This window comes from Vulpes vulpes, chromosome 7, assembly GCF_048418805.1.
Source record: "Vulpes vulpes isolate BD-2025 chromosome 7, VulVul3, whole genome shotgun sequence".
NCBI classification, from domain to species: Eukaryota; Metazoa; Chordata; class Mammalia; order Carnivora; family Canidae; genus Vulpes; species Vulpes vulpes.
Genome location: NC_132786.1, coordinates 86,468,779 through 86,485,288, shown reverse-complemented (window position 1 = coordinate 86,485,288; position 16,510 = coordinate 86,468,779). Strand labels below are relative to the sequence as shown.

Below are 16,510 nucleotides of genomic sequence, written 5' to 3'. Positions count from 1 at the left end.
CAGCGGTTTGGTGCCTGCCTTTGGCCCAGGGCACGATCCTGGAGACCCGGGATCGAGTCCCACATCGGGCTCCTGGTGCATGGAGCTTGCTTCTCCCTCTGCCTGTGTCTCTGCCTCCCTCTCTCTCTCTCTCTCTCTCTCTCTCTCTCTCTGTGTGTGTGTGTGTGTGTGTGTGTGTGTGTGTGTGTGTGACTATCATAAGTAAATACAAATTAAAAAAAAAAAAGAAGAGCCTGATACTCGGAACCTGGAGAGAGAGGTGGGGAGGCATGATGTGGATGCCTACCACACCTCCACCTCCTTTTGGTTGTGTGAGAGGGCTGGTCAGTGCCAGGTCCTAGCCCGATGCCAGGCGGAGCCCAGAGAAAAGTTTTGGAACAGTCTGGGCCAGAAGAAAAGCCTTAACAGAGTAAAGAAGAAAGTTGGAGCAGTAAGTCTAGTAGAGGGACCAGGGAAATGCTGAGCACAAGGGGGCTGAATAAATTCAACTCACTGCAGAGTCACCAAACACGGACTTGGGACAAGCTCTCCAGATTCCAGTTTCTGTGAAGGAAGAGGATGGCGATGATGGTGATACTGATGAAGACAAAAACAAACAACAACAAAAGTCACTTCTGTCGGACTTTCTGTGTACATGGAGGGCTTTATGTATATGAACTCATTTCACCTTCAGAACTACCCCATGAAGATGATACTGTTTATTTCCATTTTATATACATAGAAACTAAGGTCCAAAGAGATGGGGTTAGGTTGCCCCAGTTACACAGCTAAGGGATAACAGAATCAGCATGCAGACCTAGCATCCTGGATCCAGACTCCACACTCTTAATCACCTGGCTCTTCTGCCACGGAGTAGAAATTACATTGTGTAAAGAGTCGCTTATCATCAGAGGTTGAGCAGTGTTTAACTTCTTTGTTTACAGAAACATTTTATTTTAACTTAAAAATGTAAAGACGTGTTGTTAATGTCTGTGCTACTTCCTTATCTTTGCACAGAGTAATAAGCAGGGCCACTAGGTACTCTCTGACCAGGTGTGCTCTCACGTCTTGGGGATGGCTCTTCGAAGGATAGGCATAATGCTCTGTGGACAGCATTATACTCCATGCTGAACTCTGGACTTTGAACATTATTCAGGCAGAATTGCCTCTTGTAAGCAGGAAAGAGAATCAAGGACATGCCTTGAACAGATAGAAACATCACATTTTTGAATGCACAATGGAGGTTGTGAATAGTGTCTAGCTCTTTGTACACATTTACTCATATAATTACCATAATAAACCACTGAGTCATCATTAGCATCCTTGATTTACCAGTGAGGAACCTAGAGTTCAAAGACTAACATTCCAAGATCACTCAGCATGAAAGCGGTACCGACCTAGGATTCCAGCCCAGGTCTGTCAACCTCCAAAGCCCAGGCTCCAGCTCATTCATGTTGCTGCCAAGACATTGGAAATAAATTGCTTCAATTAGGCCAGCATTATTAATGAGTTTCTTTCAGAGTACCTTCCAACTCTGAGATTTAGAATTATATTTCTAAAAGGTTCTAAGTAAAGAATAGCATAGTAGCCTTCTGTTCCAGCACACTGCTCCCAGGGACCTCTTTTTGGGGTGCCTCCAACTCAGGTTGGAGGTTCCCAAGGTGGGCTTACATCCCACACCTCAAGCTCAGTTCTCGTTGAGACTGGGATCAGAGGGGATAGTGTGATTTATATCTCAAACCTATGAAATTTGAAGACCAAATACTATATTAATATTGTACCCTGTAAATCTTTTCTCGCATTAGCAGCCTTCTGGTAAAGTTTGCCAAGGAAGCATTGCCACATGTGCTGATGGAGCTGAACTAAAATGAGAAGATTAGAAAACTAACCACACTAATAAATTTCATTTGAGGCAGTTGGAAAATAGACTGCTGTTTTGACAAGTCAGAAACAACACACACATCCATTCTCTGTTAAAATGAGTTTCCAGAATCCAACAGAAACATCTCCTATTAGAAGCCTAAATTTTCTGCTGAGTTACCCAGATGTCAGACATATATGTACTTTAAACTTCAGTGTGATCTTGTTGAAGTACCATAACAGGATTGGCTGTTCTAGGCATTACTGAGCCACATCCATTTCTCCCGTCCTCCCCACTGCCACCTACTATTCCTGAAGTCAGGGAACCAGGAAGGTTAGTGAAATCCCCACTTCTGTGACTTTTCATTGTCCACAGATCATGATCCTTTCCAAAGGGCATTTACCCCAGGCCGAGGATGTCAAGGCCCATGTCTATAGTGGTGCTCAGGTTCTAGTCCACGGACACCTTTGTTTCCCCATTTAGCCAGGGCAGTCACCACAAGAATATCCTCATCCACTGCCTCCCCACGGGCCAACATCTGGCCCAAGTCTTGGGAATGGATCTGTACTTTGGTTTTATTCTTACTGAGTTGAAGTTATTCATTAGTGAAACTTACGGCCTCTGATTATGTTGCTTTAACCTCTCGATTATTCTCCCTGCCACAGGGCTCCGACCTTCCCACCTGTCTTTCACCTGCCTCTAAAACTTTATACTTTTTGAACTTGACTCTTGACTTTCAAAGCCACCCCCCTGGCTACAGGATTTGGCCCAAGCTCCTCCGTGTGACTTGGGAGAGAAGCAGTACAGTGCACCAGATAGGGGTATCCCCTATGGTGGCACCTGGGTGGCTCAGCAGTTGAGCGTCTGCCTTCGGCTCAGGTTGTGATCCTGGGGTCTGGGGATCGAGTCCCGCATCGGGCTCCCCTCAGGGAACCTGCTTCTCCCTCCACCCATGTCTCTACCTCTCTCTGTCTCTCATGAATAAATAAATAAAATTAAAAAAAAAAAAGAGTACCCCCTATGGCCAGACCACCTGGAGTGAATCCATTCCCCCCTCTGCTAGCTGAGTGTCTCCTTTGGCAGGCTCCTTAAAGTCTCTTTTGGTTTCTGCTGATGGGATAAAAATAACTTATATTGAGTTACTGTTTTGACTTGTGTGGATTAAATGTGTGACTCCACATAAAGCTCGTAGAATAGTGCCTGACATGCAGGAAGTGCCCCCAAATCCTGGCCATTGTCACTGTCACTCCGATAGTTACTTAGCATCAGGTCTGGGATCCAGCCACAGCCCTCAGTGATCTTGTCCCAATCCTTATTGTGCCAAGGTCTTGAGATTTTGGCACATACCCATGTCTCTTCTCCAGTGAACCTCTACCTTTCCTTTCAGGTCTGGCTCTAGTGCCTCCTCCTCTCCAGTGCTATCCTCCCTCCTGCGGGAAACTGGTTCTCTCCACTATATGCTCGTAGTTCTCTGATGCTTCTGGGTTACAGTACTTCTCTATTTTTTGGTGCTTTATCTCCTCTTAAGCACATAGAGACACATAGGGTTTCCTTTTCTTCTACACTGAGAATTTCTCCTGGGGGCAGCATAGACCCTATCCCGTCCATCCTACTTCCTTCCAGTCCCAGGCACTCAGAAGGCACTTGGTAAATGTTTGCTGAACAAATAAATATTTGCTGCCCTATATTTAGTCTTAAATACAGGGTTTTCTCTTTGGTTTGGTTTTGTTTTTTCTGTTCATGGTACATTACTAAATTTATAGTGAGAGACAAATCTCGATAGCTTAAAAGGCTGGCTGAAGTGATTGTGTCCAGCACCGCAGTCATTTGGCTCTGAGGGCTGTTTTTTATTAGTCATTTTAAAAGACTGTCACGGGGTAGTTATAGAGACAAGAGATCATCCTATAAATCACAGTGCTTTCAACCCATCCATGGTTTGGGTCTACAATTTAATGATGAGAAAAATATATCTAGCAAGTAAATATTTAAACATTTTGGTACTTGACCCAAATACAGAGTAAAATGGATATTATAAATGTTAAGGTGTAGTAAAACAGCTCATTCTGATATTTTACCTGTAGAAAGTAAGTAAGTATCCTTCCATATAGTAATAACAAAGCCTCTCTTCTCAGATTAGAGACCGTAAATTCCTAAGGGAATGTAGTTTAGGAGGAGGGAATGCTTACTTTGAATAAGAGCACTTGCTTGGCTCAGATAGTTGCATATTCCTGTATTCTGTGCTGCTTTGGGTCGTTTCAGTTATAAGAACATAGCCCTTCTCCAACTAGTGAGAGCAGGGTTTTGTTAAGAGTATAGTCGAGAGAGAAAGAAGAGGAGATACAGTGATTCCAGGGCAGGAATATTCCTGGAACCTGGCCTCATAGGGATCAGAAGATGGTCAAAGCCACTCCTACCTGCACACCCTTCATGGGCTGTCTGCTCTTTCTTTGGTGTCTTTGTTGCATTGGCTTCATGTTCTCTTCTCTGCCTTTCCACTTCCTTTTCTTATCGTCATGTTCCTCTTGCTCCATTGAGGCATTAGCCAATCTAGGGTTTCAGCCAGCCGCACTCCCTACTCTGCAGGGTATCTACTTCGTCTGTGCCTCTGTACTGACTGGCTCTTCACTCTGAGGACTCTGTTACCCTCCTGGGCAAAGATTCCCAACTGGCTAGCTCCACTTAAGGCTACTAGCTCATAAGGCCCAGGTTGCTGGAATCATGGCCTGCACGTGTTTTAAGTGTCTTATTCTTGTGTGATCAGCTGTGGGTCTGGGGTGAAGCAGGCTCCAGAGATGGCAGCCTTGAGAAGACTTTGTAACCTCCAATGTTTCTAGGATCCAGGCAGGTTATGTACGTGAAGAAAGGAGGCGAGGTGTGAGAAGGAGATACACATTTGCCATGGAGCACAGAACAAATGAGTGTTGTGTATAAGCATGGACTCTTGAGGAAGAAGGCTCAGGTTCGAAGCCCACCCTCACCATTTATCAGCTGGGTGATTCAGAACAGATGAATCTCTATGCCTCAGTTTCCTCTCTGCAGAGTGGTTATAAGGATTAAATGAGTCAGTAAAGTGCTTAAGGTCGTGTTTGACACAACATAGCTATTTTTAGGTCAGCTGTGTTTAAAGAACATTTTCATTAGCATCAGCATCCTTATCATTGAATTCCACAATGAAATGAGTGTCCTCCCATTTTTTTCTAAAACATGAAGCCGTTTGTGCTTTTTGTAGAACCAGAGGCACAGAAAAACATTTCTGTGAAGATAGCAACAGAGCAAGAAAAATGATGAATGACCGTTGTTTTCAATGCATTAGGGAGTGGGGGGACCTTGGAGAACTGATAGTTGGGTCCTAAAAGGCAGAGACTCATCCAGCTGAAGCAGATTGCCAGAATGTCAGAACATTCTGTCCAGAGCTGTCTGATTGATCTGTCCATTGACCAGTCTGTCTTTTTTTTTTTTTTTTTAAGATTTTATTTATTTATTCATGAGAGACACAGAGAGGCAGAGACATAAGCAGAGAGAGAAGCAGGCTCCTTGAGGGGAGCCCGATGCGGGACTTGATCCTAGGACCCCGGGATTATGCCTTGAGCTGAAGGCAGATGCTCAGCCACTGAGCCACCCAGGTGTCCCTCTGTCTGTCTTTACATCTCTCACAATAAGCTCATGTTCTGTTGGAAACCTTGTGCTTCTCAATAAAATGCATCTGTGGGCTGTACACAGACTGCCCTCAGGCTAGGGACTTTTGGCCACAGGCTTAGGATGACGGTGTATGCCAGACTGGTCTCTCAGAAGAGATTGCAAGTGGACCTTCTTATGTTGATGGATTACAAAATTGTCTTTACTGACCAAGGCTGACACTGTGAAGTCCCTCTCAAAGATGGCAGGATGACATGGGAAACAGTATGTTCTGATCCTCAGGGTTAGCTCACTGTGTATTTCCAAGAAAAGGCATCTGCCTTTGATTGTATTTTCTTAGAACAAATGAAAATTATAACATTTTTTAGTTTACATATATATATATATAGGCCTGATCCTGTTGTGAGTGCCTTTCCCAGAAGCAACCCTTTCCTGTCAAAGGCATCTTCCTCCTGTGTTCCAATACATAATTCCCACTCAACACGTTTCAAACAGCTTTTTATCACTTCTCACCTGAAAGCTGTTGCTCTCCCCAGGTTTCCTCTCTCCCTAGGTATTCACACCAAACCAGTTTTTCTTTCTCTGTCTCCTTTCCTGGCATGCGTGCGTACCTACACACATACACACAGGCACATACACACATCCATCTATTCGTATGTCCTGTCTTTTTTCCACATAGCAGCCAGAGTAGTCTTTTTAAAAAATGAATTAGTGTAGCACTCTCCTGATTGAGGCTTGTAATTACTTCTCATCTAACTTAGAATGTTACCAAGCTCAGGATCCTGGCCTATGATGTAGCTGTAGCACTCGGCCCCCTCCTGTGCCACTCTTCATGCCTTTTTTGCAAGGTGGCTCACCAGTGTTCACCCTCATTTTTGAGCACACCAGCCTTGTTCCTACTCTGTGTTCTTTGCCTTATCTGTTCCCCTTCCGGAAGTACATCTTACCCCAATTGTCACCTCTTCAGAACAGCCTCTCCCTCCCTTCTGTCTGAGACTAATCAGACCAAGAACCTTGTTTGTCTTGTGCTTAATACCAAGTCATAGTTGCTAAATGAATGAATGACTAAACTGTGGGCCTTCGGGTGTAGGGAGAGGAGAAAGGTATTAGAAAAAAACGATATATTCACTAAAGTACACTTGTTTAACTTATTTAAGAGGCAGGAGGAAAAAGAACAAACTTACAGAATAATGAGATTTCCTATATCACTAATAATGTTGATTTATCCAACGTGCAAACGACCCAGAATATAAGAGGGAATTTACTTGGGCCTGATGTGGCTTTTAGACGCATTTGTACTTACACATTCCATTTCGCATATTCTCATTAAAAGTAATAGCAGAAAATTACAGCAAAGATTGACCCAGTGTTCAGATGGTGATCCCCTCTTTAGAGCTGTTGATTTGTTTAGTTAATGGTAATTTATTTTATATACTTCTACTTTTTGTTGTTTTTTAGGTCTGTTGCCACAGTTATTGGGAGTTGCCCCAGAGAAGGCCATAAAACTTACAGTAAGTCTTTTGAGTTGATGATGCTTATGCAGGGAGTTTGCACACACTCAGGAACCTAGCAGATATTCTTATGGGAAATAGCAGGTTTGTATTTCCTCAAGGTGCTAGCTAACTCGAACCTAGGGCACTTATCACACATAGCATTTCACTGTCCTCCATTGAACACTGAACGTTCAAAAATGTAATGCTATATTTGAACAAGAGTTGTGGCTGCTACCACCATCACCACCACCACCACCAAAGTGGCAGCAGCTGCAGCTAAATTTACCAACATCCCTACCATATTTGGTACATTACATGGATGACCTGTTATTGTTTAATCTTAAGCAAAGTGGGATCCAGAGTTTACAGATAAGGAAACTGAGGCCCACAGGATTTAGTCCACGCAATTCATGGGTGGAAGGTTAGGAACTCAAAACCAGATTTTTTCTGATTCTAAAGCTTAGTTACATGTGTTTATAGAATTCGTGTATCAGGTATATTCTATAAGCATCTGCCAGGCCACCTGTTCAGGGGTCTGAGTTCTAGTTGAAGTTGATCCTTGATCCAGTGTTAGGCTCTCATATGACAGATGGGAGATATTCAGGAAGTTTGTAGAATGTGACAGGCGCTGCCGTTATATTACAAAGGTCATAAAGCCCCAGGAAGTTAAACACTACTTTTAGATTGATCTCTGTAGCCTTGATGCCTAAAATTCTTTTACTGTGTTGTTATATCTTCCAAAAACATGACTGATTTTTAAGACTGCTTGAAGTAAATAACAATTTGAGTTTATTATACTCAAATTAATATTACTGATGTTGAGAATTCTTAGATATTGAATCTTTTTTTTTTTTTTAATTTTATTTAAGAGTGAGAGCACAAGAGAACACAGGTGGGGTGGAGTGTCGGGCACAATGGGGCCATGGCAGAGGGAGAAGCAGGCTCCTCACTGAGCAGGGAGCCCAAGAGGGCTGCTCGATCCCAGGACCCGGGATCATGACCTGAGCAGAAGGCAGATACTTAAACGACGGAACCACTCAGGCACCCTGAATTGCTGAAAAGTCTGCTTTAACAACTTTGTCTCAATGATGAGTTTTGCTTTAGATTAAATTTTGTTAGTGGATTTGAAAGTGATTTTTAATCACTCTGTAAACCAGTTTATTAACTTATAAAACATATGTTTTCTTGTCCCTCATGTCAAAATGTCTCTCTTATGCTATTGTAATATAAGCATTTTAAGCTTATAAGCAAGCCATCTATTCTTTTTTTTATAAGACTTTTTTTTTTTTAGAATTTTTAAAAAATGTATTCATGAAAGACAGAGAGAAAGAGCAGCAGAGACAAAGGCAGAGGGAGAAGCAGGCTCCATGCAGGGAGCCTGACCTGGGACTTGATCCCTGGTCTCTAGGATCACACCCTGGGCCGAAGGTGGCGCTCAACCGCTGAGCTGCCTGGGCTGCCCTCCCCCCCCCCCCCCCCCCCAATAATTGCTACACCCAGTGTCACGCTGCAACTCACACAACCTGGAGATCAAGAGTCTCACACTCCACTGACCCGAGCCAGCCAGGCACCCCTAAGCCATCTATCTTTCAGTTTCTCCCAGAAACATCAGGCATACTTATGTATTCACCTTTTAAAAACTACATATGTGCTATTAAGGACACTTCTCAAATTCTTTAAGATCCTTAATTTATTCAGTTATGATTACTTCAATATACGGACAGAAGAGAAGAACGTATTTGCAGCTATATATTTATATGTGTTTAATGACTTTATATTTTTCATCAGCTTCTATAAATATTTTTCTTCAAGGTGAATGATTTTGTGAGGGATAAATTTATGCGCAAAGATGGTTCGGTCCCACTTGCAGCAGAAATTCTTGCCGGAGGCTGTGTAAGTACCTTTTTTGCAGAACTCTGTGTTGAAAAGACTTGTTTCACGTGTGTATCCCCATTGTGGCAACCTAATGTGGACTAAGGCTTCTGTTCAACCACAGATCCTGTGCAAGGGCAGAGGCTTCTAGGGCACAAGAACTATTCCTGAGATGGAAGGGTAAAATGTTTCTGATCTTACTGCCTGTTAAGTCATGCCTGTTAAATTCGTCATTGCTTTCAGTTGGTTCTGCAACAGAAGTCATTTGTGGCAGAAGTGTTTTGCCTTTCAAAGAATCTTTGCTCACCTTTTTCTAATGTTAATTTGTAGTACATTCTTTCCTCACGGCACCCTCTGCTGGGTCAGGCACTAAAATGTGTAGTTTGGAGTTGGCAGCCATAGCTCTCTGCTTTGCTTTACTTTACAAGTCCCAGCACCTCCTCGAGCTTCCCTGTGCTTCTAGAAGAAGGATGCTGGGAAATAACTGGCTGAGTATGCTTCGCATTGTTGAAACTGCTTGGAATGAGTATTTCTTTATATGGATGAACAACCTGCATCTTGTTCTTAAGCTCAGCAAAACATGATGTCTCATTTTATCTCATGTACAGGTTTGTTCATGTGAATGCAAATACTTTAAGTAAATTAAATTCTTCTACAAAGACTGGCGCTATTTAAAGATAAGGTTGGTTAAATAAACGGGCTTTGATCACTAGGGCAATACAATATTGGTATATTTTCCATCTAAACCTGTTTCTTTTCTTATAAGAAAGATGAGGTCACTTATTTTTTTAATTAGCTTGTTCTGTGCAGGAAATGGTATTCATAAAATAATCTTGAAAATCATTGCATTTAGATGCTGGGCAAACACCTGAGAATATTAAACCTTTGTTTGGAAAGGGCTTATTGTTCTGTCTGACTTTGAATGGGAGTTCCTTAAATGTAGCAGGAGCTAAGAAGTTCTAGTCCTGGTAATTCTTAAGAGATAGATGGAATTTGGCTCTTGCTGATTTCTTTCTGTTTGATCACTGACCTGTCGTAGATGGCCAAGTAGGGTCCCCCTATCCTGTAACTTTAGGAGCATTCAGGATGGAAAAAGGGAAGCTTTATTCTAAATAAAGAGGACACATAATAATAATCAAAAAGAATATTATTAGGAGGTGAGGAAGCTGCTCTTTCTGGTAAGTACTATTCATTTGAAACAATAGTAGTGTCCGTTTGAGTAACTAGGTTTTCTAGTATTAAAGTGGCATGTCCATGGGCTGTCTCTGGCCTGGCCTCCAGACTGGTTGCACAGGACCTGAGATAGCAAGGTGTTTCTGTAGGTCAAGTGGGTTCATTTTTCTTAAAAAGTCAGGTTTTAAACCTGCTTGAAAAGACATGATTATGTATCTCTGTAAGAATTTAAAATGTGAAATTAATTATGTGATGCTGCTCAAGATTTTGGCAATAATCTGGAGGTTTATTATCTTTTTAATGAAAACATTTTGCCTGCACACGGGTCTGGGAGATGGGTTGTGGCATGTATCGTCTGCTGTAGGTGGTCTTGTTTTCTTGTCTGTGGTCGCCCATTTCAAACACAAAGCACAGATTGGCATCAGAAGTAGTGCCTTGTTACTGTAAAGAGGTGCAGCCCTTCTTCAAACCTGATCTAAACATGGGCTTAAAATTGGAGCCACTTGGGCTTTACAGCTACTTAAAATATCTGTGAAATGAGGTTTGCCATCCTTCATCTCAAAGGTAGGTAGACTGTGGTCCTTGGTGTTTCAAGTCTCCTATTTTGCCTCCCCACCTCCCACCAACACTGCTTTAAGAAGTAAGAGTTTAATTTTCAAGCGAACAATTCTGTAGGTAGCAAAAATTTCAGGCCCTTCATTCAGCTCTCTGTGCAGTGAGATGGAGGATCCCATTTTCAGTGTGTTTTTAAAGCAGCAGCATCTTGCTTTGCTGCGACAAGAGTTTTCCTGCCCTCAGAGCCAGACACACACCTTAGAAGGTCCTCATGGGTTCTACAGCCTCATCTTTCCAATTGGGAGTAAATACAAAGGGCTTTGAAAGATTGTGTCACGTGACCAGCTCCCCTTCTCAGTTCACCCATGCATGCCAGGCATTGACTTTTAAGTCCCTGGGAGCTCCCCTTGCTTCATCATTCCTGAGAATTAGTACACATGGCTGACTTTTCGCTTGTAACTGAAGCTTCTCATTTCTTTGAAGAAAGCTTTTTCTGTTTTATCATCTATTTTCTACAAAAACAGGGAAAATACACAGGTCTTTCAAGACATTCGCGGCACTTGGCAAAACTAATTTAAGTCTGTTTTATTACATTGTTTTGGAAAAGCGGTCACAATGATAAGTTTGGAAGAAGATTTTAGAAAGAAAGAATAAAATTAATCCCATTCATTATTTTTGATTATGGCAAAATCTGTAACTAAAGAGCTTAAAAAATCTTCTATTTCTTTGATGTATATGAAAGGGTCAAACCTGACTTTATTTTTAAAGTCATTATTTGCACTGAGCATAGTTTTGGTTTAGAGTGCTGTTAAAAATTTGACTTCAGTTTTCTAAGCCTTTTTATAGATTGACATCTAACAGTAGTGATATATCCAGCACAGCTCAAGACCAAACTAAGATGCCGGGCCAGGGATTTACAAACTGTAAGTCTGAAAAGTTCTTTGTGCTTTTGTGTTTTCCATACAGTGGTTTACTATGCACCACACTGGGTTAGTAGTTGTAGGAGTTTTGACGGAGACCGAGGATCCTCAGGCATCCCTGCACAAAATATATGGATACCTTCTGTTTCTTTTTATCTTTCCCCTTCTTGGGTCAGAAACTCAGTGCCTGGAGGGCGACGTGATCAGGGGTCATTGCCATTGACGGCAGAACTCACAGTAGATGTAGCAGAGGAGAAAGGGGCCCGTCACTACCCATTTCCAAGTAGGTTCGCAGCGAACTTAAAAACCAACATTCTCTCTCACCACGTTATTATTGTTGTGTTGCTGCTACTTAGCCATAACACAGGTAATGCCATATGGTCTGTAAGCAGCAGTCCTTAATTCAGCAGAGTAAGTGTGTATTGACTGTCTTCTCTGCATCTAGTGAATTAGAGGGTCAAAATCCCAAGGGATCTGGGCTCTTCAGTTTTTGATCCTTTGGTCTTAACAAGTCCTCAGATTAGGAAATACTAGTGGTGCCATGACTGGTTTCAGGGAGAATATAAATATGATGAGTGAGTAACTTATTTGACATGAAAATAAATCTACACTGAAATGAAAAGAAATAATACTCACCAGGAAAAAAAAAGTGACCAAGTATGAACCTCTCTCTTTTAAAGCTCATATTTAGTAAACATTATTTGCCTACCAATAGAAAATAATAGCATTCTGTGATAATTTTCCTTTTTTAATTTAAAAAAAAATTTTAAGATTCTTTTTATTAATGAGAGACGCACACACACACACAGAGAGAGAGGCAGAGACACAGGCTGAGGGAGAAGCAGGCTCCACAAAGGGAGCCCAATGCGGGACTTGATCCTGGAACCCAAGGGTCACGCCCTAGGCCGAAGGCAGCGGTTCAACCGCTGAGCCACCCAGGTGTCCCTCTGTGATAAGTTTTAGAAAGACAAGTAAACATGCTTTTTTGAACAATGGTCCTTTGACAGTAGGCCTATGGTATTTTTTTCTTTTGAGGTCCCTACACACCAACACACACGTGTGCATTTGTGTGTATTTGTTTTAATATTTATAAGAGTTTATATTCATTTTAAGTGGCAAAAATAATTGATGTGTTCACATCACTGGTTGGAAAGGGGTTAGTGAGACTATACATGAAGAGCAATCTTAACTGCAGCCCCCTACAAGTATGGCCTTATCATTCTTATCATTGTTGCCTGTATTCCCATTATTATGATGATTCCCATATGCATATTTTTATGCCTGTTTGTATAGCTGTGTATCAGATACCATGTTTGAGCCAAGTTTTTATCACTTACCTTTTTTGCATCACATTCAGTTGAAGTTAATCTTTATTATTTAAAAAACCGGGTGCAGACACTGATGTGTCTACCACTTAGCTTAAGACATCAGACTTGACAAATGTTGCTGGAGACCCTTGTATTTCTGACACAATAGATTTTCCCTCCCTCATCTCCCAGGAGATAACCCTGTCCCAAAATTGGTGATTTTCATTTCCATGAATGTCTTTATACTTTTTATAGATATATCCCTAAGCAATATAAGTGTTTGCTTTTGGAGGCTTCATTCTATAGGAACAGCTTATGATTCTTACATTAGTGGCTTTGCATTTTTTTCCCACTGGTGCAACTCATGTCCTTTGCTTGCAAGAAAAGAACAGTAAATGGGAATATTGCATTCACGTATTATAATGTGACAGTGAACATGCCTGTGATAGATGTGGATTTATAGGATTTTATATAGATATAATTGCGACAGAGTATTTATTTGACCAATTTTTTGTCACTTGGAGTTTCTTCCTTAGACTAATGTCCTTTTTTCAATCTCACCATTTAAACTCTTGCCCAAACTAACTGGATTTAAAGTTACAACCCTCCCCGCTGCCAACACACATGCTCCCTACCTGCCTTACTGTCCCCACTGCTTCCTAACGGGAGTGATTTCAGCGTTTCTTCCATCATTGAGGAGGAGAGGTGTTCTTGTTATCTACTGCTGTATAGCAAGTCATTCTAAAACTTGGTGGCCTCAAACACCAGTTTTGTTTCTTTTGTTTCAATAGGTAGATTGAGTTCAGCTGGGCACTTCTCATTTGTGATCTGCATGTGTTTATAGGCAGATAGCAGCTGGAAAGGCTGCATACTATATGATTCCAACTCTAGGACATTCTGGAAAATGGAAACTATGAAGACAGCAAAAAGATGAGTAGGAGAGTACTAGGGGTGGAAGGAAAGGGGAGAGATGAACAGGAACTCAGCCACAAGTGACTGGCAGTGATGCCAGTGAGTCTGTTGTCCAGAGCACCTGCTGTGGCTTCACGCGTAGCTTGGGCTTTTCAAACCTTGACAGCTTGATTCTAAAGGGGGCTTCCCCAAAGGAGGATTTCTAAGAGTTCTGGGCAGAAGCTGCATAAACTCCACCACTATCAGCATCCCCCAGCAGAGTGGTATATTTATTACAATTGATGAACTTACATTATTCAGTATCCATAGTTTACCTTACAGTTCATTCATGGTGTTGTACATTGTGTGTTTGGACAAATGTGTAGTAACATTTATCTGTCATACTAATAATCAGAGTATTTTCACAGTGCTAAAAATTCTCTGTGCTCTGCCTATTCATCTGTACTCTCCCACTCATCTTTTTGCTGTCTTCGTAGTTTCCCTTTTCCAGAATGTCCTAGAGTTGGAATCATATAGTATGCAGCCTTTCCAGATTGTTTTCTCTTACGTAGAAATATGCATTTAAGGTTCCTCTGTGTCTTTCTTGGCTCGATAAATCATTTCTCTTTAGATTCAATTATATTCCTTTGTCTGGATTTACCAGTAGCTTACTTATTCATTCTCCTGCTGAAGAACATCTTACTTTCTTCCGGGTTTGGGCAATTATAAATAAGACTGCTATAAATATCCTTGTCCAGGTTTTTGTTGAAAATGTAAATTTTTGACTCCTTTGAGTAGATAATCAAGGAGTACAGTTTTTGGATCTTATGTTAAGAGTATGTTTAGTTTTGTAAGAAACCTCCAAACTTGTCTTCCAAAGTGGCTGTATCATTTGCCATTTCTACCAGCAACAATTGAGAGTTTCTATTGCTCCATGTCCTTGCCAGCATTTGGCATTGTCAGTGTTCTGGGTAACTTTTTATTTTGCTGATCCATTTCTTGTCTTCTTCATGGTGTTGACTTCTTCAAGAATTTCCTTCATGTTCTTGCTGGCCATCTGGCCTCTGTCCTTAATAGATGACCCTCAGCTTCTTTTCATCATCAGCCCCAGCTGATTAGTGCAAGTAGCTCATTTGGTATTTTGTTTTGTTTTTTGTTTAATTAAGAGAGGAAATTTGATTAGCAAGTGTCAGCTTTGTGTGCCAGGCTATAGATCAGCCTTGAATCATGACCCACCCCCCACAGATATTAGTAACTTTGCATAACAAATCATTTGTTTCAACATCTGTAAATGCATTCAAATACTTCTTGTATTTAGCTTGAATTCTTAAGTATCCCTTGAATAATAATGTATATACTTTTGTCATAAAATTTACCCAAAATTTATGATCGAGCTTGAAATCCCTTGAGGTTTCAAACCAAATCATATAAAACCAGGGAAAAAACTTCCTCCTAAAATGAACATATATGCTCTGATGATCAGCTGGTGAGTTAGGTTGCCTGAAGTGGATTTAAGTCCTACTCTTGCAGGCTTTCTCTTCTCAGGGTTTTCTGTGGAGATGTGGTCTCACAGTGTAGTTTTCTTAAGACAGAAGTTTTATTTATGTGTGCAGGTGTCTGTGCACATACCCTACTTATAAATATAGAATGCTATGAGCCTCAATCATTAAGTTCAGTTTCTGTGAGGTTGCTTCTATGTGACCTGTCAAGTAGCCAGGATTTATTATGCATTATAATGATGCTGTGGAAACAAGGTTATTATTTTTTTAATGGTTGCACCCTTATTTCATTAAACTTGTAGTTTAATGAAAATCTAATGGTTAGTTACATTATTTTCAGAGGTTATCACTGTTATTATTTGGAATATTCTCTGGGAGGTCTTTTTTGCATACCCCCAAAAATGTTAAGCCCATATTGTAAATCAGTCTTCCTCCCTCCCTTCCTTGTGTTATTTCTTCCCTCCTTCCCTTCTTCTCTTTTCCCTCCCTCCCTTCCTTCCTCATTTGTCAGTGGCAGTTTTCTGGTTTGATAAATGACTTCCAATAAGATTGAAGTAAATTATTTTTTGCTTTCATAAGCTTTATTTTTATTTGTATTACTTTTCATTCATTTACAAACTTAAAATTAAACCAAATACATATTTTAGTCAAGACCATATCACATTTTGTTTATTTCAATATATGTTATAATTGCGCTTTTTAATTATGAAAAAATGGCCATATTAAAGCTAAGGTAGAAAACAAAGCAAAAGAAACTGGTCATTATTCTTCAATTCTAATTATGTAAGTTTTCTTAACTTATCCCTCTGTTTCATCCCTTTCCGTCCACTCTGTTGACTCTAAGGCTTAGAGACTGTGTCAGGTATTAAGTAGCACCTGTTATGTTTGTCATGTATGGTCTAGCTTTGCCACTTTAGGAGCTCTTCCTAAAGTGTAACTTTGTGCTGTCAGCTCATTACATCCTGGGGATCATGGGTAAATGATTGCCTGAACAAATGCTGAGGATAGGACCCATGTCTCACTGTTATGCCTGGGTGCCTAGCATTGTGTCTGACATATTGAGAGAGGTTTAAAAATATTTATTGATTGAATAAATGCTTGACTAAGAAGGTGTTGATAATGAGGGTGGTATATGTAGGGTAGTGATATAATATACTGGATGCTATTAACTTAGATACAGAAGTCATTTGAAGAGGCAATAACTTCAGGGATCAGAATGTGAAGAAAATGATGGACTTTAGGGAGCACTATAACATGCCTACAAATTCATACCCAGGATGTTTCATAAGAAATGTTTCCCATACCTCAGTAAAGGAACCAACCA

General features: G+C 40.9%; 1 protein-coding gene across 4 annotated transcripts in view; it reads left to right on the top strand.

Annotated features, from left to right (window-relative positions):
* The window catches only part of SLC25A13 (solute carrier family 25 member 13), a 184,597-nt gene that overhangs the window by 122,316 nt on the left and 45,771 nt on the right, over positions 1–16,510 (top strand). For all 4 annotated transcript variants that reach the window (XM_026003803.2, XM_026003802.2, XM_072764347.1 and 1 more), the window contains 2 exons: positions 6,935–6,987; positions 8,782–8,862. In XM_026003803.2, the coding sequence (XP_025859588.1) occupies positions 6,935–6,987; positions 8,782–8,862 (134 nt within the window). The remainder of the gene's footprint in view (positions 1–6,934; positions 6,988–8,781; positions 8,863–16,510) is intronic.